At 51.9% G+C, this 21,969-nt stretch overlaps 1 protein-coding gene across 1 annotated transcript; it reads left to right on the forward strand.

Annotated features, from left to right (window-relative positions):
• The first annotated feature begins 4,423 nt into the window (after nucleotides 1-4,423).
• On the forward strand, nucleotides 4,424-14,964 carry DUSP5 (dual specificity phosphatase 5). Its single transcript, XM_072871323.1, has 4 exons — nucleotides 4,424-5,006; nucleotides 9,370-9,512; nucleotides 10,961-11,180; nucleotides 13,366-14,964. Exons 1-4 carry the CDS (start codon nucleotides 4,610-4,612, stop codon nucleotides 13,764-13,766), a joined length of 1,161 nt encoding a protein of 386 aa, XP_072727424.1. The 5' UTR covers nucleotides 4,424-4,609; the 3' UTR covers nucleotides 13,767-14,964.
• Nucleotides 14,965-21,969: the final 7,005 nt, after the last annotated feature.

A 21,969-nucleotide genomic window follows, 5' to 3' on the forward strand; every position in this document is an offset into this window, starting at 1 on the left:
GTATGCGGGAGTAAGTAATCAGCTAGTGGAACAGAAAGAACAGTGGCTTCTAAAAGGAGACAGGAGGTTTGGTTTATTCCTCTTTCACTCCTGACAGCAGCTGTTGACAGAAGCTTGCAGCAGTCGGTGGAGTCACGTAGGCATGAGTCAGGTAAAAATCAGACCTAAGTCTGAGATTCCCTTTCAGCCTGATTTTCAGAAGTGTTGAGCGCAGGCAACTTCCATTCAAGCCAACGCACCATTTAGCTTAATTCTGTTTTACACCACCAGAGTTGGGAATATAAACCAGGTCTGAGAGACACAGGGGCCACAATGAACCAAAATTCGGTTGGTACTTCCTAATTGTATAGATGTGGCATGTGGTTTTTTCTAATTCTTTGGGAATAGTCACTTATGATTATGGACTTGTTACAGAATGTAGATTTAAAGTGAAAAATGTATGAACTCTTTTTTATTGAAAATGCCCAAGCAGTTACTAACCTTTTTATTAGCTTTCTGGGAGAAGAAAAAAGATTCCATTTCAACATCAAATCACATCTATGAGGCCATAAAATGAGGGGGGTGGTTGTCCTGCCACAGAGTCTGTGTCTGATAGCGCTTTTCACCCTCTAAAATCAGCTTCTGGCAACGGGTTATTCTGTTGAGACTGAGAGAAATTCGCAATGAGGCTAATGTTCATGATCTGATCTGTTTTGTTAGACTTTGTCTCAAGAGTGACCAAGTCATGACACCAATGAGGTCTCAGCTTGACAATCTCCTATTGCCACTGCTCGGCTGTCCTTAGCCCTGGGTATAAATTTACCTGTCTTCCAGCTCTCCATTTACCGGCACAAACTTATCTCCCTGCTTGTGCTGTAAGTGTTTTGACATCAGCCACTCCAAAATTAGAAACTGATGTTATGGAAAACTTAATAACATTAAAGAAATGCCAACCCATCTTCTCTGCTGTCTTGTGCTATGCTTTGTTCATCTGAGGAATTTCTTGCATTTCACAACCGACCGGAGGATGTGGGTTCAGGATTGTGCCCCAGCAGGGATATAATGCAGCTCAAGCCCCAGGCTAGGACTCCACGGTATTTAGGTTACTCTCTATATACCACCTCCCTGACTGATCTCCTGTGTGACCCTTGATCTGCCTTCCACTCGGCCTCCTTTCCAGCACCAGAGCTCGCTGCCTTTCTCTCACCTTTGGTCTTGCTGAGGTTTGGGGTTAACTCTTTGGGGTGACAAGCACACATGTAGCACCCAGCACAGGGTGTCCCTTGTCTCAGCTCAGGCAGCTCGAGCCCTAGGAACTTGGCTGATCCTGTCTCTTTTGCTTCCAAAAAAATGACATTCATTTATTCACCTAAGCGCCTTTTTAAAGCTCCTTTTGAATTTTGTTCTCTCCAAAAGGCACCATTTTGCTCTTTAGCAGTGCCCGCTGGATGCTACCCCACGGATGTTGTGCCCTGGGAGCTTTTACCTGGGATGGGGGTCCAGCTGTGCCCCCAGGAGCTGGGGTCACCCCTCCCCAGCTGCAGCGAGAAAGTTTCCCTTTGCAGCACTGAGAACAGGCAGAAACAAAGAGCCCGGAGGAGGTGGGGAGGGGAGAAGGGAAGAATGAGGTAGGTTAGGGGAAATACAGCCTGGAAGAAAAGGAAAGGACCAGCTGGTCTGAAAGCCCCGATAAAAGCCCGAGACAAAGGACGAAAGAGCCTGGGAGATTATCAAGGGGAAGCGGGAGGATGAGCAGAAAGATGCAGCAGAACCTAAGTGGGAATGATGTAAAGTGGGAATGATGTCAAGTGCTGCAGGGAGGAGGGGAGTTTCCTACCTAAAGCAGAGGGTGGTTTAAGTTACTCAGCCACCGCCGTTTACAGGAATCAAGCCCCTTTCTCCCTTCTGGCTGGCAGCACCTGACAAACGAAGGAGCTGCTCCAGTGGGCAAAAGTGTCCCTGTCCGTCCCGCAGCCCTGACAGCAGCAGCCTCGATTGCTCATCTATTTCCAGGCACAACCGAGTCATGTCACTGGTGGGCAGAGAAGTCAGGGACACTCTGCGTCCAGCACCCTGCAGCGGAGGAAGCATTAGTACTGCTGTTGTTAGCCTTGTTATTTTCTTCTAATAAAAAGGTGGTCATGACTCACTCCATTAAGAAACAAAAGCAGAGCTGTAATCTACTGAAAGGCAGTTGTTTGGATGCTCAGCATTAGGTGTGTAAAAGGAGGAAGGTCAGCCGCAGGTCAGGTCTGGTGATAGTACACCCTGCTGCCAGTACAGGCCAAATTTCAGGTATTTCCCAGAGAGTTTATTTTCTGGGCTGGTATGATTTGCCCCCTCCTTCAGACTAGCACTTCAGCCAGGAGCGTGGGGGGAAAAAAGCTCTCTTTCTCACCCCTCCACGTTTCACTTGGGTTTCCTGAGAGGAAATGATGCTCTCGTGTGACTGTGCTGGCCCCCTCCTTCCTCCCGGGAGGGAGGAGTGCGCTAGCATGCCCACAGCCCCTCTTCCCCTCCCTGTGCCGTACTGGGACCAGTTCGCCAGCTGGGCTGTTACTGGGGGCCGAGCCCTGAGGGAGTCAGGCTGCTTCTCGGGGAGGAAGAAGCGGCCCCTGAAGCTGGGGGCTGGGAGGCAGGAAAGGCAGGTTGTGTTCAGGCGGTGCTGGAGGTTTCCGGTGTGAGTGGGAATAAGTCACTGCGCCCCTGCCCGTGCCAGATTCCCCACCTAGTGAAAAATAGAGGGGAGGAATCGGCCTGCCCATGGGATGATGTGAAGGGTTTTGGCACGGCTGTGGCGATGCTTCTCAGGGGGGGGATCCGGTTCTGGCAGGACCACGCCGGCACGTGGGGACGTCTAACCCAGCCACGCGGCCCCGGCAATGCCCAGCTGCCTCCCAGGGTGGGTGCAGAAGGAGGGAAGGAGCCGGGCTGCCGTGACGGCAGTGGCCAGGTGAAGTCAACACCCACGCAAAGACGCTCTGTGAACATCTGCCCCTACCCACAAGCTATTTCTATTTTTGTTCCGTCTCATACCCTGACTGACTCAGAGGAGGGGAGCAAAGGGGGGGACAGGTTAGAAGGAGCCAGCCGGGGGCTGCAGGGGGTTTGAAAGAGGAAGAGGAGGAGGAGGAGGTGCTTCGAAACCAGGAGCTGCTATTCTTTCAATCAGCTTGAACATTTTCCTCGCACAGTCTCTTTCATGCTTCTCTGTTTCAGCTGCAGGCGATTTGAGGCAGGGATGGCACTTCCTGCCTGCTCTTGAGGTGAACATACGTTCAGGGCACCATCAGATAAATGACACCCTGCTCTTAGGGAGCTCCGCTGTAACCTGCCCGGCCTGTAAGGAGCTTGGCTGGAGCTCATCCTTTTGCTTAACTTCTTCCAGGGATTTCCAGTTCTCTTTTTGGTCACTTTGCAGAAGTTATCTACAAGGAAAGGGCAAGTGCCAAATTTCCTAATTCCTGTGTGTCTGTGTCGTGACTTCTGGACACAGGCACAGCCAGAGGTCCGTAGTGTAAGCCTTGCAGGTCCTTGCGGCACAGTCTTGCAGCCTAGAAGTTTGCCACAAGGAAACAGACATAAGGCCCCCCCAAACAGCCATGCTAGCAATTTTTCTGTTGCAGGTGGCCCTCCCATCCCCAACCCCCCCCTCCAGAGCATTCATTAATTCTGCAGAAATGGCACATCTTGCTTCGTCCCAAGTTGTTACTCCTTGTTTCCTCCTTTGCTGCCAGGCTGTAAACCTTGGGCCAGGTACCCACATCCTGGGGATGCTCCCCAGGCACTCCGCGCTTATCACCCGGCTACCGGCGCTGCCTTGATGCAAACTGCGGCCCAGGCAGGGCACCCAGCTCCTTCCAAGGGGCTCTAGGAGCCGGCAGCTCCCATCCCCTGCACAGCAGTGCCCTCGCAGGCAGGTGCAGGCAGGCCTGCCTGTGCTCGGGGCTTTGCTGGGCGTGAGGACATACACAGCGAGGGGGGAATAAGGGGAACAGAAACCCCCCATTGCAACCCGGTGCGAGAAACCTGCCCCGGCGCTGCCCTTCCTCCTTTCCCTCCTCCTCCTCCTCCTCCCCCCCGGCACGCTTCCCGGCTCCCCCCGCCGAGCGGGGAGGGGGCGCGGTGATGCCGGCATGAGCCTCGGGCCGATGAGTGGAGAATTTTTGCGGCGTTTTTCAGCTTCCTCTACCTCCGAGCCTGACTAACGCTGCCTGCGCGGCCGCGGCCCCCGCCCGCGGCCGGGGAGGGAAGGAGGGCATCCGAGGGAGGGGATCCCCCGCCAGGGGGCGGCGCGCCGGGCGGCGCGGGGCGGGGGATGCCCATGTTTGGAAGGCGGGCGCGTCACTCCCCTTATATGGGCAGTGTCGTCAGCGCCCGGCCTCCCATTCATATAAATGCCCGGTGCCGGCGGCCGGGATTCCCTGCCCGGGCTCGGCACGGTGCCGCGGTGCCTCCCTCCCTCCCTCCCTCCCTCCGTCCCGTCCCGTCCCGTCGCCGCCGGCCGAGCCCCTGCGGCCCCGCGCTGCCCCGGGGCTCCCGCGCTAGCACCGGGACTCCCCAGCGGGCACCCTCCTGCCGCTCTCCCCGCTCCTGCCCCGGCTGCGGCGGGGCACGACCCACGGCCGGCATGAAAGTCACGTCCCTCGACTGCCGCCAGCTGAGGAAGCTCCTGCGGAAGGAGCCCTCCCGCTGCCTGGTGCTGGACTGCCGGCCCTACCTGTCCTACTCGGCCTCCTGCCTCCGCGGCTCGCTCAACGTGAACCTCAACTCGGTGGTGATGCGGCGGGCCCGCGGCGGGGCCGTGCCGCTCCACTTCGTGGTGCCCGACGCGGCGGCCCGCGCCCGGCTGCTGCTGGGCGGCGGCGAGGGGGCGGCGGGGACCGGGCGGCTGGCAGCCGTGGTGGTGCTGGACCAGGGCACGGGGCACTGGCAGAAGCTGAAGAAGGACAGCACGGCCCAGATCGTCCTCAACGCCCTGCTCTCCAGCCTGCCGGAGGCCGGGGCCAGGGTCTGCTTCCTGAAAGGTGAGAGGCGCGGCGGGGAACAGGGGGGCAGGGGCGGGGGGCAGCGGCGCGGATCGACCCTCCAACCCTCCCCGGGCGGCGGCGGCCCCGCCGTGCTCCCGGCCCCTCTCCTCCGCCACCGCCGCCCCTTAGTTAACCTGATTATTGGTGGAGGGCAGGGAGGTAACGCCGGGATTTCGTTTCTTTTCCACCCACTGGAAATAAATCCCGGATAGACTCTGCGGGCTGAGCCCAAATGCCTTTCCGCTCACCCCCGCCGTGCGTTTAAGAGGCTGATGGAAAGCAAAGAACATTAGGGAAGGAGGGCAAAAGTTGCAGATTATCAAAGGGAGAGGGGGACGAGAGAGATCGGGGCTGCGTGGAAAACAAAATCGACCCCGCGGGTGAGAGCAGAGCCGAGACCACCGCTCCGCGCTCTCCGCCCGGTGACACGGGGCGGCCCGTGTTGGGCGATCGAAACCCGGGGATGGGTGCCCGCTCCTCCACCCGGGGCGGAGAGGTTTCTCTCTCCATCGGGCATATCGAGGCTGGGAAGGGAAACCCACAGCCGAAACTCCGGAGCTTGTCGGGGGACAGAAATACCTCCTCCCCTCACGTGTATTACAACCCTCTGATTGCGGTTCTTTGTTTTCCTGCCGTGTAACCCGGGGATAATAAAACGATTAAAAAAATAGCAGCCCGCCCTTTCTCTGCCCTCCCATCCCTGCCTCCCCTCCATTTCTCCCGGCAGCGCCTTTGTCCTTTTGCCCTCTCTGTTTCCTCGGTCCCCCTTCCTCCCCCGTGCCTCCCCCGGAGCGGGGCAGCGCCCGGCCGGGGACGCTCCCGCCCGCAGCCCCGCACACCCGGCTGCCGCGGCCGCGGGGCTCCCCGGAGCGAGGCCACGCCGAAGCGGGAGCTCCCAAAGAACCCTCCTTGCCATACCCTGAGGCCGTAAATGGAGGAGAAAACCAGGCGATGTTTCTTTGAATACACTCTGCCCGTGTCCTCACCGGCCCGGGTTAATTCACTTTTATTAAGCCTTTTATCACACTAGGTTTTGTCCTGATGTGCCCAGTTTGTACCTGCTATAACGGACAGTGCCCGGAGGGCATCCCCGCCGGGGCAGAGGCACCTCCAGCCCGGGCATTGCCCGGTACCAAGGGGCAGGGAGACTCCCTGCGCGGTGTGCCACCACCCCGGCTCTGTCCGGGCACCGCCAGCCTGCCCTGGGGACTGGCAGCCGCCCCAAAAGCACCGATTCCGCTGCTGCAGGGCAAGGATACTTGCACTGTGCCCGGCCAGGCAAATCCTTGGGGACCCCATTAAAGTAGGGATGAAGAAACATCTCCAGGTCACGCTGGGAAGTCTGTGGCAAAGCAGGGGCTGAATTAAGCTCTGCTGACTCTCAGCCTGCTCGTTTAGCCACAAGATCGTCCTTCCTTCCTCATGTACCAGCCCCATGCTTTGAAGTGGTGACTGTGGCTGTGGGCAGTTTATCTGAGGTGGGGTTTTGATGTAGGCTTTGCTTTGTACCTTTCGTATATTGCAAAGTGTCTTCTCTTGAAAACCTGTCGATTTGAGGCTAAAAAGGTTCTCCCTTAGTGGATGAGAAAGTTTCCTCCTTTTCCTGCTGCTGTTCCCCTTTGCTTTGCTAGAAGTGTTCTGGGTCGCAGGATCAGGCCCGTGAAGTCCGCAGCTCCGTTTCAGATCCGGTGTGGCCCAAGGAGCCAGTGACTCAGTGGGCAGCACTGCTGATTCACTGGGGCCACGGACCCCCAGGAAGCTGTTGTGGTCTGGGGGAAGATCTCTGGGACAGTGGGGATATAAATCATCCTGAAGCACCGGACACTGACCAGAAGAAAGAGTCCTTTGGGGGTCTGTAGCACAGACCTCGCAAATAACGGGCTGTAAAACCACCAGAAAAAAAACCCCTTGAGGTTCCCCCCTTATATTCCTGTTCTCCCTAGGTGTGGGGGAGCTGGGAGGAGGTGTTGGCTACTTAAGGGCTAAGGTGGTCTCATCTTGAAGTCGCAGTGATGAGATAAGATATGAGCAGATAAGATAAGCATCCTGGGGATCTGGCCCCAGGCAGGGCAGCTAGAGCAGAGCAATTGCACGCCAAGTTGCATGCCGGCCCCGTTCCTTCTCTCGCTTTCTGGCTTCTAGGGTTTGAGTGTGTCACATCTTTCGTCTGTGTAGGTGCAGTTTCATTCTAGGTGAGCTCAGCCCCAGCAGGGCAAGAGTGGTTGTGTGGTGGGGGGAGAAGAGCTTGCAGAAAGATAAAATAACAGATCCTCCCTTGGTGCTGACGAGGATTCTATTATTTATTGATTAAAACGACCGAAGCGCAGCCTAGATCTCTCTGATGAGCAATCTAGTATTTGCAGAAATGACCTCAGGGAAGCTAGGTTGAGTGGGGAGGGGGAAGAGAGGAGATTGCTGGAGGACAGGATGAGAAGATGACTCACAGTAAGAATGGCCTGCAAATATCCTGATCCCCAAGGCTTGTAATTAACCATTCACCAGCTGCATGCACTAGTTGCCCCAGAGACATGAGACATGCATGTCTGTTTGAACACACAGGCTGATTTGGCTTGGGCAGATTTCTGTGTTCCTTCAAGAGTAAAAACAACAACATGGGGCGTAAATGGGGATAATGGCTATTTATATAAACTGGACATATTTTTCCTATGTGACAGCAGTGGTTGGGGGGCAGGGGGGAGATAGTCAGCTACACAAAACAAGAGAATTTAAAAGTCCACCCCATGAAGGGCAGTTGGAGATCAGGAAAGGAGAGGAGCCTGGAGAGCTGCTTGTGTTTGTTGGCTTTTCACACTGCAAGTTGTTAGGGATATCATTTTATCAACCCAGTTGTTGTGGATATCATTTTATCACACACACCGCCCCCCCCTTCATGGTCTCCAGGGTCACTTGGCTGCTTGACCCGCTGCCTCGCTTGACCCGCTGCGAGCTCTGGGGCGAGCTGGCTGAATGTGGCTGGGGAATAGGAGGAAAGGTGCAGGTGCTGAGTGCCAGTTGACTTGACTGCAAAGTCACCCTCCACTGTGGAAAACAGACTTTCATCACATTCAGTGGGCTTTGGATCATGCCGGCCGCTTGCAACACCACGAGGGCCCCACGGCGGGACTGAGTGGGCGACGGTAGCACGTCATGAATTTGAGCACACATCTGCTCAAACATTGCAAACAAATGAGACACCAGCGTTACGGGCCTGAAATGTCAGAGGTAGCCGTACCAGGCAGCCCTGGCAGCGAGGGCGGTGGGGGCCCTGCGGCTGCTGAGATCTTCAGATTCTTTGTTTCGAAGCCCTTCCTTGCACCGGGGCACCCACACCGCCACCGCTTATCAGGGTGAAACAGTTGCAGGTGAATGAATTGCATGGGAGAGTTTGCTTTCTGAGCCTTGTTTACTTGAGGGCCACACTTCGAAGGATTATTGAATCTAGCTGATTGAGAGCTCTCACTGTTCATTTTTGTTCTGAAAAAGCACAGGTGGCAGACACGTGGCACACCACTGACATTTCCAGGCTGCTTCTGCTACCCGACTTATTCACGTTCATTTTGGAGATCGTGTGCTTCCGTGCAGCATATTCCCAGCCTGGAAACAGGCAACGATTTAGCTGACGACAAACTTTGAGTAACAATGTAATAATAGGATTAATTCCTTTTCATTAGCAGCGCACTGAATGAAACAAATGCAGTACTTAACCATGTGGAATAGCTCATGTGGGGCTATTCAGTTGTCAAATGCTATCACAGGATTTCATTAAGTTTTATAGCTGTTATTTAATAGATTGGTTTCAGTGGGACTGTCTTCATTACCTTGCTGTCTTGTGCATTGTGGTGATTAATGACACAGTTGCAAGCATCCCCCTCTTGTGCTTACATCCATTCAAAAAATGCAAGTAAAACATTTCTTATGTTGTCATGGCGTATATAGCAGTAACAGATTTAGAGAGGGTGACTACTGAGTCCAGAAATCTCCATCGCAAACGCTGGGAATAGTGCTCATATATAAAACCTGGGGGAGGGAGTTTAGTCCTGGCTGTACTGGAGTTAATGGTTACTAGACTCAACAGAATTACATTCGCTAACAGTTTTAATCTGGATTCACCAGCTTTTGGCAAGTTAATAATTGTCAGTGATATCAGAGGTTTTTCTTCAGGTGCCCGAAGCCTTTTAAACAAACCTGCTTCCCCAGGGGAGCACTATCCCTCATTAACCCTTTGGGGCCCATTGCCGCGCACTATCCCACTGCATTGCAAGCACCCAAGCTTCATTTCTCCTCCACTTTAATTAAACCAGTTTTTGGAAATGCAAACATTCATGTTTCTTTTTTTGTTTGGTTTTTTTCCCTTCCCTAGGGGGATACGAAACTTTTAACTCGCAATATCCTGAGTGCTGTGTGGATGGAAAACTAATTTCCCTGGAGAGGACTGAGGCGGAGAGAAACCTCGCCAGCCACTGTGAGAAGCAGAGTGCCAACCACAAACCCGCTTACGACCAGGTGTGTGTCACGGCCACGGCAGGTGACCTTCCCCTTGGGTCTTCTCCCTCCTGCCACTGGGCCCTGTTGGAGGCTGGCAGGGTGCCGGGGGCCCTCGTGCGGGCATGGGCTGTCAATAAGTTGTCGCAGCCCAGGTTGGCGGCCTGTGTGTTGAACAAGATGCCCTGTGCATGCTGCTGGTCAGCATCGCCTCCGCCTGGCTTCAAAATTTGGCTGCAGCAGGAGGAAAAAAACCTGTCTATTCCCAAAACTGTATTTGTGACCCGTCTGTATCACACAGCCAGGCAGCATGAGCTGTGAGCAGCTCACGCCTCCCCAGGAGACTTAGAACGGGCAGGGGAGAGGCTGCCAGGAATGTCATTTTTCTGGGAGACGAAGGAGCATGCTTTGCCCGTGCCTCCTCTGAGATGCCAGGAGGGCTCCCGCGCTGGCGGAGGGGGGCTGGGGCCGTGGGGCCGCTTCTGAGAAGAGGCAGTGGCTCTTGAGAGCCAAGGGCGGGGGAGTGGGGTTTCCACGGGGGAAGTCGTTGCGCCCCCGCACCCGCCCAGCCTGGGGAATACGTGTGCTCCGAGATGTCACCCTGCGGTCGGGCTGCTTCCGCCGGGGCACGCGTTTCCTGGCGCTGGGGGGGAGCCCCCAGGCGATGCCCCTCTGCTCCCCCGGGAGCACCTCCCGCCCCAGGCTCCGTCCTGCCACCGCGGGCGGCTCCCAGCTGTCCCCAGTGCATGGGACCCACTGGGTGGGCAGCTCGCAGGGGTGGAAAGCTGGTTTCTCGCAGCCGGGGGCTGGCAGCAGCTCTTGCGCATCATGGAAAGTTACCTGCGATCTCTGAAACCCTTGTGTCAGGCGGTGGCTTTTTTCTTTCATGGTCTCGTCACCCCGCCTTTGCTTGCGCTGAGGAAGGAGGAACCGAGATGACATCTCGGGGTGGGTGAAGTGCTGGGTGCTGTGCCCCAGGGTGGTGGGGGGAGGATGGGGAGCCTTGCTCCAATTTTTGTGCTTTGCTCCACCTTTGGAGGAGTGAGCAGAGAGGCTGAGCCCCGGGCTGAGCTAGAGCAGCCTCTTCCTCCATCCTCCTCTTCCTCCCTGCTTGGACGTGGCTCCCTGCCTCGCCCGTATTTCGCTAAAACCTCAGAGGGAACGGGCCTCACATATGAAAGCACTTTGGGTGCATCCCGGGGGGGCAGCACTTTAAAGAAAGCCAGAAGCATCCTGCACACGAGTGGGCTGGATCTGACTTTGTACCTCACAGATGTGGACAAAAAAAATGAAAACCTTTCCTGTGTGGGCTTTGCCATCGCAGTGATTCACTGGCCGGCAGCACTAGGGTCCAAAAACGCCAGCGAGGGAGGGAGTGGGCACCCACGCAGGCTCCCTTGCCTCTCTTGGGTATCAGGACTCAAATACCCTTGAAAAGGAATTACATGCTTCTACTCCTTCTCTTCCAGGGTGGTCCAGTCGAAATCCTGCCTTTTCTCTACCTTGGTAGTGCCTATCACGCTTCCAAGTGCGAGTTTCTCGCCAACCTGCACATCACAGCCCTGCTCAACGTCTCCAGGAAAAGCTCAGAGTCCTTCAAAGACCAGTATTGCTACAAGTGGATCCCGGTGGAGGACAGTCACACGGCAGACATCAGCTCACACTTCCAGGAAGCCATCGACTTCATTGGTAGGTCCAAATTAACAAATTTCCAGATCTTCATGTCTTTTAAATTCATTTATTTTAAAATACATATTGGTGGGAAGGACACATTTTCTGTATGTTCCCAGATGTCACAGCAAAAGTTTAAGCTCCCTCCCTTCCCCAGCATCTCTCCTGGCAGAGGGATTTCCACGAGGAAGGAAGGAAGAGGGACATTCAGAGCAAGGTCTCTGTCCTTCTCTCCAGGCTGGGAGGCCGAGGAAGGAAAATGCTTCCTCTTGACTGCTGTCAGGCAGATGAGGCGAGTGAGCTGGTTAGCTTCATTTTCTTTTCAAAGCAAGTGTAGATGTAACTTCAGCATGACAGGGAGCAAAGAAGTATGCTTGAATAACACCAAAGTCTATGGTTTTTTGTAAAGGAAAAAGCCATAACACATTGGTTCCTTGGACTTGCATGTCAGACCCTGTAAAAGCAAGGTGAAGCAGAGTGAGCCTATTGCCTTGCTGTGCAGAGATATCCCGAAGCCAGGGTTTTAGAAATCCAGCCAGGGTTTTAGAAATCCAGCGTCTCCCCTTGTTAGAGAACTCTTTCAATTTCTCCTTTTGATGATGCCGGTATCTCACCCTTTAATCAAATACCCCAATGCAAAAACAATGAGGAGGCCTTTAGAAAACTTTGGGCCATCCCCTCCCAAATCGTTCTGTGTTAGGCTGGGCAGGTGAGTGCACACCAGCCATGCCAGGTAGCGCAAGGGAGAGGCTCCTCCCTCAGGTTTAGTGGGAAGGAGCAGCCTGAGCCTGGGTGGAGATGGTGTTGAAATCGGTGCTGTTGCTCTCCAGGAACATTCAAGAGAAACAGAACAAAAGCCCAGCTACAGACTCACTGGGCTCATTGCTCAGCTGAGTGCGAGTCCTTCGACAGTGCAGGCAGAGTTACAAAAACCTGATCTGAGGGTGCCCTCTGAGCCCTTCCCCTTCCTTGTAAGGGACTTCTCACACCTTTCAGGGAAATGCTAATTCACAGCACTCTTCTGTCTCATCCCCAACCCCTTCTGATAGTTGTTGAGTCACTTGGAAATTTCCCAGATTTTGAGGATGACTTTAGTTTTCACTTTCTTTTAAAATTGGGCATGTGGTGTAGATGCTGGGGATGACTCAAATCCATGCCTTCCTTATTTTGTGCAGTAGTTAAATATAACCGGTCGTGGTGGCACCAGTCCCCCGGCAGACAATCGAAGACAGGCAAATGATAACTTGCTCAGCTCTGTGTTGTTACACTGAGCACTATACTCAGCAAAGTTATCCATAAATTGGAGCTTGAACATATTGCTCAAGGCAGTAGAGCAGAGAACGTCTATTTTTGAACCGTATTTTTGTGTGGAAAGGCCTTATTTTAAGCACATTCTCTTTAATCTAATAACAATCATTGTGTTGTGTGAGTAACCACAGTGGCTCCTGTTGTGTAAAATGGGTGCTTTGCATAAGCCTTTTATATCCTGACTTAAGTCCAAGCATCCTTTAACCAGGCTGTAATTAGCAACTGCCTACCAGTCCTTGTGTGCTTTGTGGTGAGGCCCCAGGGAGTGAGCTCAGCCTCTCCACCCAAGGGCACCCACCAAGGGCTCAGCTCCTGGTACTGCCGTTTGCTGCTAACTGGCCAAGCAGGGAGTTAGGTTTGGATTTTAAAGAAAAGTCCTGTTTTTCTAGCAAAGCTGATGAGAGAAAGGCAGCCCTGCAGCTTTTGGAAGACCTGACAGTGGGAGGGCTGGCCAGGCTGGGCTTGGGTCAGCACTTTGAGCCACAGGCAGAGAAATGCAGGTGCAACAGAGAAATGCAGGTACAGCAAGCACAAGCCTTGCCCAGATACCTGATCTGTCTCTCAATGCTCTGCAAAGTCAGATGTTCCAAAAGAGAAATAGGAACGTGGGAAGGAGACAGGGAAGGACTTTCATAAAAAAATGCAGGAAAAACCAAATCAGGACCCACAGATTCTGAAACCAAGTGTCATCTGCAGCTCAGCTCCATCTCAGGCTGGGTTTTGTCCCCCTTCTCTCTTAATCTCCACGTTACCCTTAGTACCCAACAGAAGAGCAAGCCTCTCCTTGCTGGTGGACTGGCTGTGTTCATGCTCCACCTACAGCACTGGGTGCATGTCGCAGTGTCCTCTCCACCCCCAATGACAACTGACACCTGCAATTAATTTTTTCCCCTAGATTATGTCAGACGAACGGGGGGCAAGATCCTGGTGCACTGCGAAGCGGGGATTTCACGCTCTCCCACCATCTGCATGGCATATCTCATGAAGACGAAGAAGCTCTGCCTGGAGGAAGCCTTCGATTACATCAAGCAGCGCCGGAGCCTGATTTCACCAAACTTTGGTTTCATGGGCCAGTTGCTACAATACGAGTCAGAGATCTTGTCTTCCGCTCCCAGCCCCCCCGTTGCCTCATGCAAAAGAGAAGCTGCATCTTTCTTTGCAGAAGAACTAACGTTAGGCAAAAACTTTGAAGGCTCATGTTTCGCCTTTCCTACCTCAGTGTTGAGTTCTGTGCCCATCCACTCTCCTGTCCACCAGCTGAAACTCAGCCCGATGACAGCATCTTCGTCCTGCTGAACACCCTGGGGAGACCTAAGCTGGTGCGGTCCTCTGATCCGAACTGTGACCCCAACAAGAACATTTCATGAACGTGCAATAGAGAAACCTCATTCACTTAGTCTCAGATGGAGTGGTTGTCGTGGGTCATAATTCCCATATGCTGTGACTGTAAGACGCAAGTGCTCTAAGTGTGGCAGGTTTTCTGAACTTTTGTTGTCCTTTTTTAAAAAAAAGAAAAAGTGCTTTTTTAGGTTTTTATCCACAGAGTGTGCACCCACTACTGTATTTCCAGATTCCTGGGGAGCGATGAGAAATCCATTTAGTATGTTCTCAGTTCCCATCTCCTCCCCTTCTTATTTTTGAAAAGACCCTTATTTAAAGTTTCAAGCAATAAACAGCAGCAGTGGGGAAGACAGCAAAATGAAAAGCATCACCTTTGCAACTGCAGAGGTGGTGGGAGTGAATATTTGTTCTGCTTTTTCCCTGGCGTTCCTCCTCCCCTCTCCTGTGTCATGTTTCAGGGAGCAAAGGGCTGGGGTGGTGGGAGGGAGCTCCTTTCCCAGGACACTGTTGCACAACCAGGTGAAAAATCCCGTCTCCTGCTCCAGCCTCTGAAGTGTCAGGTATTGACCACAGTGTAACTGGATACCAAACCAGACCGTGGATCCATTCAGGTGTGGCATTTCCTGTACTTCTGCATTTGCCTTTGTACTGGATGTGCTTTTAACTAAAGCAGGGAACTTAACCGAAGCTATCAGGCTACCTGCTGAGCTATTATCCTCCCATCTGTTATTTAACAACCCTAAAATACTTGAATGTCTCCACAATCCTCACCCGAGTTACTTCCCATCAGATAACACTGTAACTGCTGGATTTTACACCAAAAAAAACCTGACAAGCTTGGCTGCAAGCCAACTCTTCCTCCATCCCTTCCCAAGTGTTCCCGACGTGTATCATGAGTGGTCAAGTGGTCCTGTTCAGTGTTACGTGGCTTGCTTAGCACGTGTGGTCACTTCTAGCCAGCCTTTGTCCGTGAAAACTGGTTTCTCTCTCGCTCGCGTTGGCTTCTGTTCAGAACGAGCGGCTCTGTCTGTTGACCTTTTCATTTTTTTAAAATATGTAATATGTATGGGAAATGGCAATAATTTCCAGGAGATCTCGTGAATGTGAAAGAAAACCTGCAATGGTTTTTATGGAGTGTAAAAAAAAAAATAATAAAGGGGAAAAAAATGCCAGGAAAAGAAAGCTGTTTGTTGTACTTGGAGTGAGCTGCAAAAGTGCTTTGGCAGAGCTCAGTGGCAGGAGAGGCCACCTGAGGAAAAGTTCCATGGCCCAAAAGTGGTGTAAGGATGTAGAAGAGGAGGGTGAGCATCACCAGGCTCTGTGCTGAAAGCCTCCAAGGTGCATCTCTATGGAGGGGAGAAGGTGAGGGGGAGGATTGTTTTAAACAGAATGACATGAGTCATGGTGGCGTCACTTCCCAGCGGCCAGGCAGGCACTTCTGTTTTGATTCACGCATGTTTTATATAAGATTTGCCATCTTGCTGAAGATGAAAATCTGAAGTAGGCACAGCCCCCACTTCCTTCCCGAGCACATGCCATGGGATGCTGCATGCCATGGGCCACCCGTGAGCATCACGCCAGGGACCAGGGCATGTGGGTAATGCTCATCTCTCTCATATCTTCACTTTTTTTAATGAAAAAAATTAATTTGAAGTGCCAGCATCTCTGAGCCATTTCCTACCCCTTTTCAGCTGGAAGTTTTTATGCTCTTTCTGGCTCATCACTGCAGCACATTTATAATCTGCATTTCCAAGTTATCGAGGTGAAAAATTTATGGTAGATGTCTGGGTGAGTTACAAAGCATCTGTGCCCTCTGGGGTTCATCCATTTGTAACATCCTCCCCTGGAGAAGCGAATCTCACAGGTGAGAAGCTGTCATCGGAGATGAGCCTTGGATTTCTTCCCTGTGTCAGGGGGACATGGCAGCAGCCCTGCCTGGAATCTGGGAAACCTGAACATGGGAACCAGCAGCTGGGGAGGTGAGGCAGGTGATCTAATAAGAGCAAATAAATTAATTTTCTAAGAGATCTTATTGCTCTGGAAATTGCTCTCTGGAAACCTATGGCCACTTGCAGTGAAAATGCTTCTCAGCCCCCACAAGCCCCTCCAGAGCAGAAAGGCTGGTAGGCTTAGCGAGCGGGGCTGCATCCTGACCACAGAGACCTACAACCTTGACAGAAACAGAGCAGCCAACAGCTCTCATTAAAACAGCATACATGCCCTTCTGGGGAAATGACCAGCTTCATTTCTCAAGGATGGGGAAGCTGAAACCCTCTGCAGAGCTGCTGATGTTTGCCATGGGAACCTGCAGAGCACGAGGCAGCGGGTTGAAGGGGTTAACGGAGGGACTGCTGGCCTTGGCAGATTTGACCACAGCAGCTGGAAAAGATCACAGGCCAGGCAGAGGAGCCAGGTATTTATCAGAGAGGGAAGGCAGCTGCTCTGGTTTTGGAGAGGGGCTCTGATCCTGGGCTTTAGCATAGTGTGTTGGTGGAATAGTGTTGGCAGGGGGAGATGCTGGGCTGGGATTCAGCAAGGATGGAGGGCCAGAGCCCGTGGGAGCCTGAAAAGGGGTTGTTGTCACGCCTGGGGATGGGAGCCTGAGGTTTGTGCTCCTGCCCAGGGCACCGTTCCCCTCTGCTTGGCTGGTCCCAGCCCACGTCTCCTCCCTGCAGGCTGAAGGCAGCGCCAGCATCTCAGGGCAGAGTGGGATGTAAATGCTGCCTCCTAGAGGGATGTGCTCCCATGGTTGTGCTGGTGCCTGCTTTGCTGTTTCAATACTAACCTAAGACCTCGGCCCCCAGCTCCTCCCTTGGCCAGCCTGGCAGATCCCACCATTCTGAGGGGACATCACAGCCACGTAACTGCAGGGATCTGGGGTGAGAGTATGTGCTCTCCTCCCTCCCTGGCCATGCTGCTCCCACTGGCAGGGAGGAGCCGAGGACCCAAGCACCAATGTGTGAAGGTGACTGTGACAAATCAGGATGGCACCTACCTGGGAGATGGGGTGTGTGAGTTTGAACCTGCATGGGCAGGAACCCTGGTTCTCTGCTTCCAGACACCAGCACACAACAGCTACCTCCATCCTCAGGGAAAAGAACAGCTCTCTGACAGTGTTTTGTGGCTTGTGTGCTGAGCAAATTCACCAGATTGGGTAGGATGGAAGACTTAGGGCTTGGCTTTGTGTAGCTCACTCCTAGGGATGGAAGTCAGATCAGGCAGGTGCGTGGGTAATGTCAGAGCTGAAGGATGGGGACTGACAGTGATGGGGGCTGAACTGGCTGGTTCAATGTGCCTGTGTCCATCTGCCAGCTAAGCTTGGTGGAGGAGTAGGGATCTCAAATACAAAGTTCTGATGGAAAGTAGAGACCTATGTAGTGTAACAGCAAGGGGAAGGCTCTAGCAGGATGCTTTCAGACATTAGAAAATGCAAGTGAGGGAAAGATGCCAGGAATGCTGTACCCTTAGGCAAAACTTTGACGAGAGCTTATCCCTTATGATACCTGAATCCAAAGAAGATGACAGGCAATGTCACAGAAAAGGGGATTTTGCAGTTCTGCTGCCCATGGAAGGGCTGGTTCAGGGCTGCCCTGGGATGCGAGCATCTCTCTCCATTGACACTCCTGATGGTGTACCCTTATGTCCTGGACTCCTTGATGTCACTCAGGGGCTGTTTCAGATCCTGGTTGGAACTGAAGAGGGCTTGTGACACGTAGCTTTTGGTCCCTTGCTTTTAGGCTTGCAAAGAGCAGTCATGTTGCAAGCTTGAGTGCTGTTGCTCAGCCCCTGTCTCTGCTTTGCACAGGCTGCTTTTCATTTCTGCCTCCAAGACAAACAAACTCTTCAAAAAAACTGCCACAAAAAAATACATGTCTTTACATGGTTGCAAATCAGATTGTGAAGAGATCTGGGGTGGGGGTGGACGGGTGGGTGTTGTCCTTAAGTGTCCTTATGTGTTCTTTTAGTCCATACATTTCCTGGTGTGGTTTGCAGCCTGGCTTCTCCTGCTTCTCTGATTAAAGGACTTTCCAAAAGGCAGAAATTACATCCTGACCAGTAAAACCCAGGTAAAATTCACCTGCTCCACGGGGAGTTTATACTGAGGTGCCCATCCCTGGTCCCTGAGCAACACAAGGTAGGTAGCTCTTCTTAGCTTCTTGCCTGCTGGTGGTGAGCTGCTTTTTTCAGGAGACAAAGCATGAATGAACAAGGTATTCTGCAGGCGTTTTTATTTTTATGCTAAAAACAACACTTGCCTTGCCGGGAAGTCAAAGGTCTAAATGTGCCTGTAACGTGGCAAAAGTAAGTGAGGCTCCAGGCATAGTGAATTTGACCCTCTATCTCCACTTTTCACGGCTTCATGGTAACTGGAGAGGAGACGCTGCCAGCTCACTCTCTGGGGAGAAAAAGCCAGGAACCAATTTGCAGAGACACATAAATATGGAAGTAGGATTTTTTTTTTGGCGTGGGAGGTGTTACCAGTACCACACATTACGGTTCCTTGGCTTTATCACATCGTAGGCTTTTACCGAGACATGAGTAAGTTCACTAAATAAGGAATATGAAAATAGCTTGTGAAATAGGTTGAGTCATCAGAGAAAATCAAATTAAGTTCTGACAGTGGGGCCTCAGTTGTAAAGTCTTACTTTGTTTTACCATTGCATTATAAACTATGGGGTCATTTCAATCTGTTTATTTCAGCTTCAAAATTCAAAGTATTCTGACATCTAAGTACGGCCTACCAAATAGGTTCATTTTTCTATTAGCAGCGGTGCTGCTTCGCTAGGCACCTCGCCTATGAACACTTGCAGGGAATGTAAAGGTTACCAAGAGAAATGGCTTCTGTGGTTGTACCTGAAATGCTCAGAACTTCTTCCAGCTTTGTCTAGTTATTAAAGAGGATTGATGGCCCCTAGATATCCCTTTCAAGTACTAGCCTACCCCGTGGAAGTCACTGGCTGTTATTTGTAGCTCCTGGGAATCCTAGCAGGACCTGTTGTGCTAGGAGCTGTACAAACACCAAACCAACCCAGAAAGCCAGTAACTCCAGACCAGGAGTGACTGTGGTAGACAGAAAGGGAGAAAAAAGCACAAAGCCCAAAAGGGACAGCATTGCCCTAGGACTCTCATATTTCTGTCAGGGATTTTTTGCCTACACCAGAATAGGACCCATACTAGGGAGACCACGGGTGGAAAGCACCTCTAGGAGACAAGCATGCATGGGATCCACAGGACCTGTCGGGCGTGCTGTACATGAGCAGAAGTGGGAAACATCTGTAGTGTAAATCCTACAGCTACATGACACAGGGGTCCCTGCCCCAGCCCAGGCTCACTGTGGTCACGACTAGGACTTCAGGACAGGCAGCACACAAAGATGTCTGATCTGCTGGGACTGTTAGATGCTCGGAAATGACAGGCAAACTGATAAAGACCTCAAACCCCTTTGACATAACCATTTTTCCAGACTTGGTTTTACTGAGCTACTCATGTTAGTAACATTACTCACATGAGTAAGCGTTCACCAGACAAGGCTTAAGTCTCCCAAGTGAAGCAATAATGTAGTTTTTCCATGGGGTCTCTTTTTGTGTGTGTGTGTGTGTGAACAGTGGTTTATTTCTGTCACACAGATACTCCGTTTCTGAGACTCCTTTGTAAAGCAGACAGCGTTTGATAGTGAGTCATCTCTCATTATTAAATTGCCCATATATTGCAAGCTGCCTCCAGGCCCTAGTCCGAAGCCTATTGCCTTCAATGGGGAGGACGGCTCCTGAACACAATGGGTTTCGGATCAGGCCCTGGATGAATCTTTATGTTAAATCTTTATTTTAAGGAACCGTTTGTTCCAATTGGAACTAAACTTCATGCTGCATTGAAATGGAATATGAGGGTCTACAGGACTCAAACTGGAACAACAGGTATATCCTCTCTGTTCTAATGTCTCCAATCATGTTAAGTCAAGTTAACTGGAAAATCAATTGACACGAATTCCAGCATGACCATTAACTGCCATCCGGCTGAGCCCCAAGAGGCTGGCCAAGACGAAGCAGATTTCTAGCAGGGATGGAGCAGAACTGTGGGTGTTCATCTCCTAGAGATGCTTTCGACCCGTGGTCTCCCTAGCAATGTCCACGTTGCCCCAAGTAATTACTGTGGCTAACAGAGAGCCCGGGGGGTCAGGCAGTTTGGGACTGATTGTGGGCTCTGTCCATGGCTTTCCAGGGCAAGCGAGGCAGCTGCTCTGTACGCTCCTGCTGGCACAGTCACATTTGTCAAAAGCATAAAGGAAGTGAGTGAGACCTGGACTGACCGAGCTGACCAGATGGATCCCTTGAGTATATAGTAAAGGATTGTAGCAGCAAAACTGTGTTTTCTGCAGCACAGCTCATTTCTCCTGCAGAGGATATTTCTGCTCTGTTGGTACAAAGCAGAGCTTTGCTGATGTGGCTTTGCTCATGCAAGAAGCATTTTGCTGCTAGAGTGGACCTGAATTTCTCTCTAAATGTTTCTTGCAGGCTTATCCGTATGTCTCTGCATTCTGCCTCGCATCAGGGATAATGATATCAATCTCGTTCTGAGAAAGGCATAAAGCTTTTTTCACATGTTTGCAATGCACATTAGACCCATGGACAAAGGCTATCCTAAGCACAAAATCTCGTTACTGTGATGTATTTATTGTACTGTGCTTGTGAGGCCATATGTTCCATATTACAAGAGAGAGTTTGTTGGGGTGGTTTGTTTTTTTTTTCTTCCCCCCCAGGATGTAACGTTTTACTTAGTTAAAAACAAAACCATCCAGGCAGCGTTTTCAAACAACCACCATGGGGCAGAGCAGCCGCTCTGCCAGGAAGCAGGCGATGGGAGCCCTGGGTGGGTGGCAAGAAATCTGTGTGCTACCGAGAGCTAAAGCATTGACATGGTTCAGTTTACTAAATCCAGCTGTGAAGAGCAGCTGGTTTTTTGGCAGTCAGCGTGGCATATGCAGGCAGATATGCTTGAGAGAATTGATCAGGGGCCACCGGTGGGGAGAAGGGGAGGTTATGTTGTTCTCTGTGCTACTAAATGCTAAAGTGGCTCCCGGCAGTTCTGATTACCAAACCCAGCTGCGAGGAGCTTTTCTGGACTTGAATGTGACATCTGATGGGGATACACCTCGGCCATGTGTGTGGGGAGGAAGGGGGAAGCACAAGGCTTCTGCATAACTGGCTACTGCCCTGCTCAAGGCTCTGGCTTGTGGGATCCTGGGGAAAGGTCCTCGGGACAAGTGGAGGATGTCTGCAGACAGCAGGGGAGGCTGCCAGGAGGCTTCAGACAGTGTTCCCATCTCGGTTTCTCGGTTTCTCTTCCCATTTCCCTCTCTTCAGCCCCCCTCCAGGAGGGAGCTGAGGACACCAGGGGAGACAGCGGGCCAGGGAAAGGGGAGATCATGTGGAATAGACAGCAAGACGCTTCGTTGGAGGGCTGGAAAAGATAAAAAAGATGCCCGTTATCTGGACCGAACTGTGAAAAGCTGCACCGGTGAAGCCCTGCCAGCTTGGGTGTGACAAGAGAAGGATGTCCTGCTGCCCCTGGGCTCAGCCTGGGAAGAGCCTGAGAAATGGTGAGTGCTAATGCTGAGTGAGCGGGAGATCCAAGATAATCCCTGGGGTAGTGGTTTTAGTTTCCATGATAAAGCTGGAAGTTATCTTTGCTGTCCTTTGATCTTCAAAGGACAGGAGGAAATTTCACACTTAGGGAAGGCCACCCGGTATCAGGTGAAGTTGCTGCAGCTTGCGAAAGCCGGTCAGATGCCATAAGGCCAGCAGCTCACCTGCCTTAGTGTGAAAATGCCTCGCAGAAAGGAGTCTGCCTCTTCCTGGGGCTGGTTTTGGTGCCCCGGTTAGAAAATCACATTTGTTTGTGGATCCGGAGGCTGCAGACGGATGGCTCAAAGAGGGAGTAAAATCCAAGCAATGCGATTCTGATGCGATTCGTCAGTTTGGATGTGTATTACTTTGTTGGATTAATGCAGTCAGCCAAAATCATTATTTTTATTCTAACCTAATTACAAATTTACCACAGCCACCTCCTTCCAGGATGCTAATGAGGAGCAAAGGCAGGAGGAAAGGGATTTTTCAGTATTTCAGGACACTCTGTGGAAGTCAGATGTCCTGTCAGGCAT

The sequence above is a fragment of the Ciconia boyciana genome, chromosome 8, assembly GCF_034638445.1.
Source record: "Ciconia boyciana chromosome 8, ASM3463844v1, whole genome shotgun sequence".
Classification (NCBI taxonomy): Eukaryota; Metazoa; Chordata; class Aves; order Ciconiiformes; family Ciconiidae; genus Ciconia; species Ciconia boyciana.

What these genes read in the sequence shown, in the direction of transcription:
- DUSP5 (XM_072871323.1), top strand. Translation starts at nt 4,610, where the DNA reads ATGAAAGTCACGTCCCTCGACTGCCGCCAGCTGAGGAAGCTCCTGCGG. An exon ending in ACAAACCCGCTTACGACCAG is followed by an intron (nt 9,513 to 10,960) that starts GTGTGTGTCACG and finishes CTTCTCTTCCAG; the next exon opens with GGTGGTCCAGTCGAAATCCT. An exon ending in GGAAGCCATCGACTTCATTG is followed by an intron (nt 11,181 to 13,365) that starts GTAGGTCCAAAT and finishes TTTTTCCCCTAG; the next exon opens with ATTATGTCAGACGAACGGGG.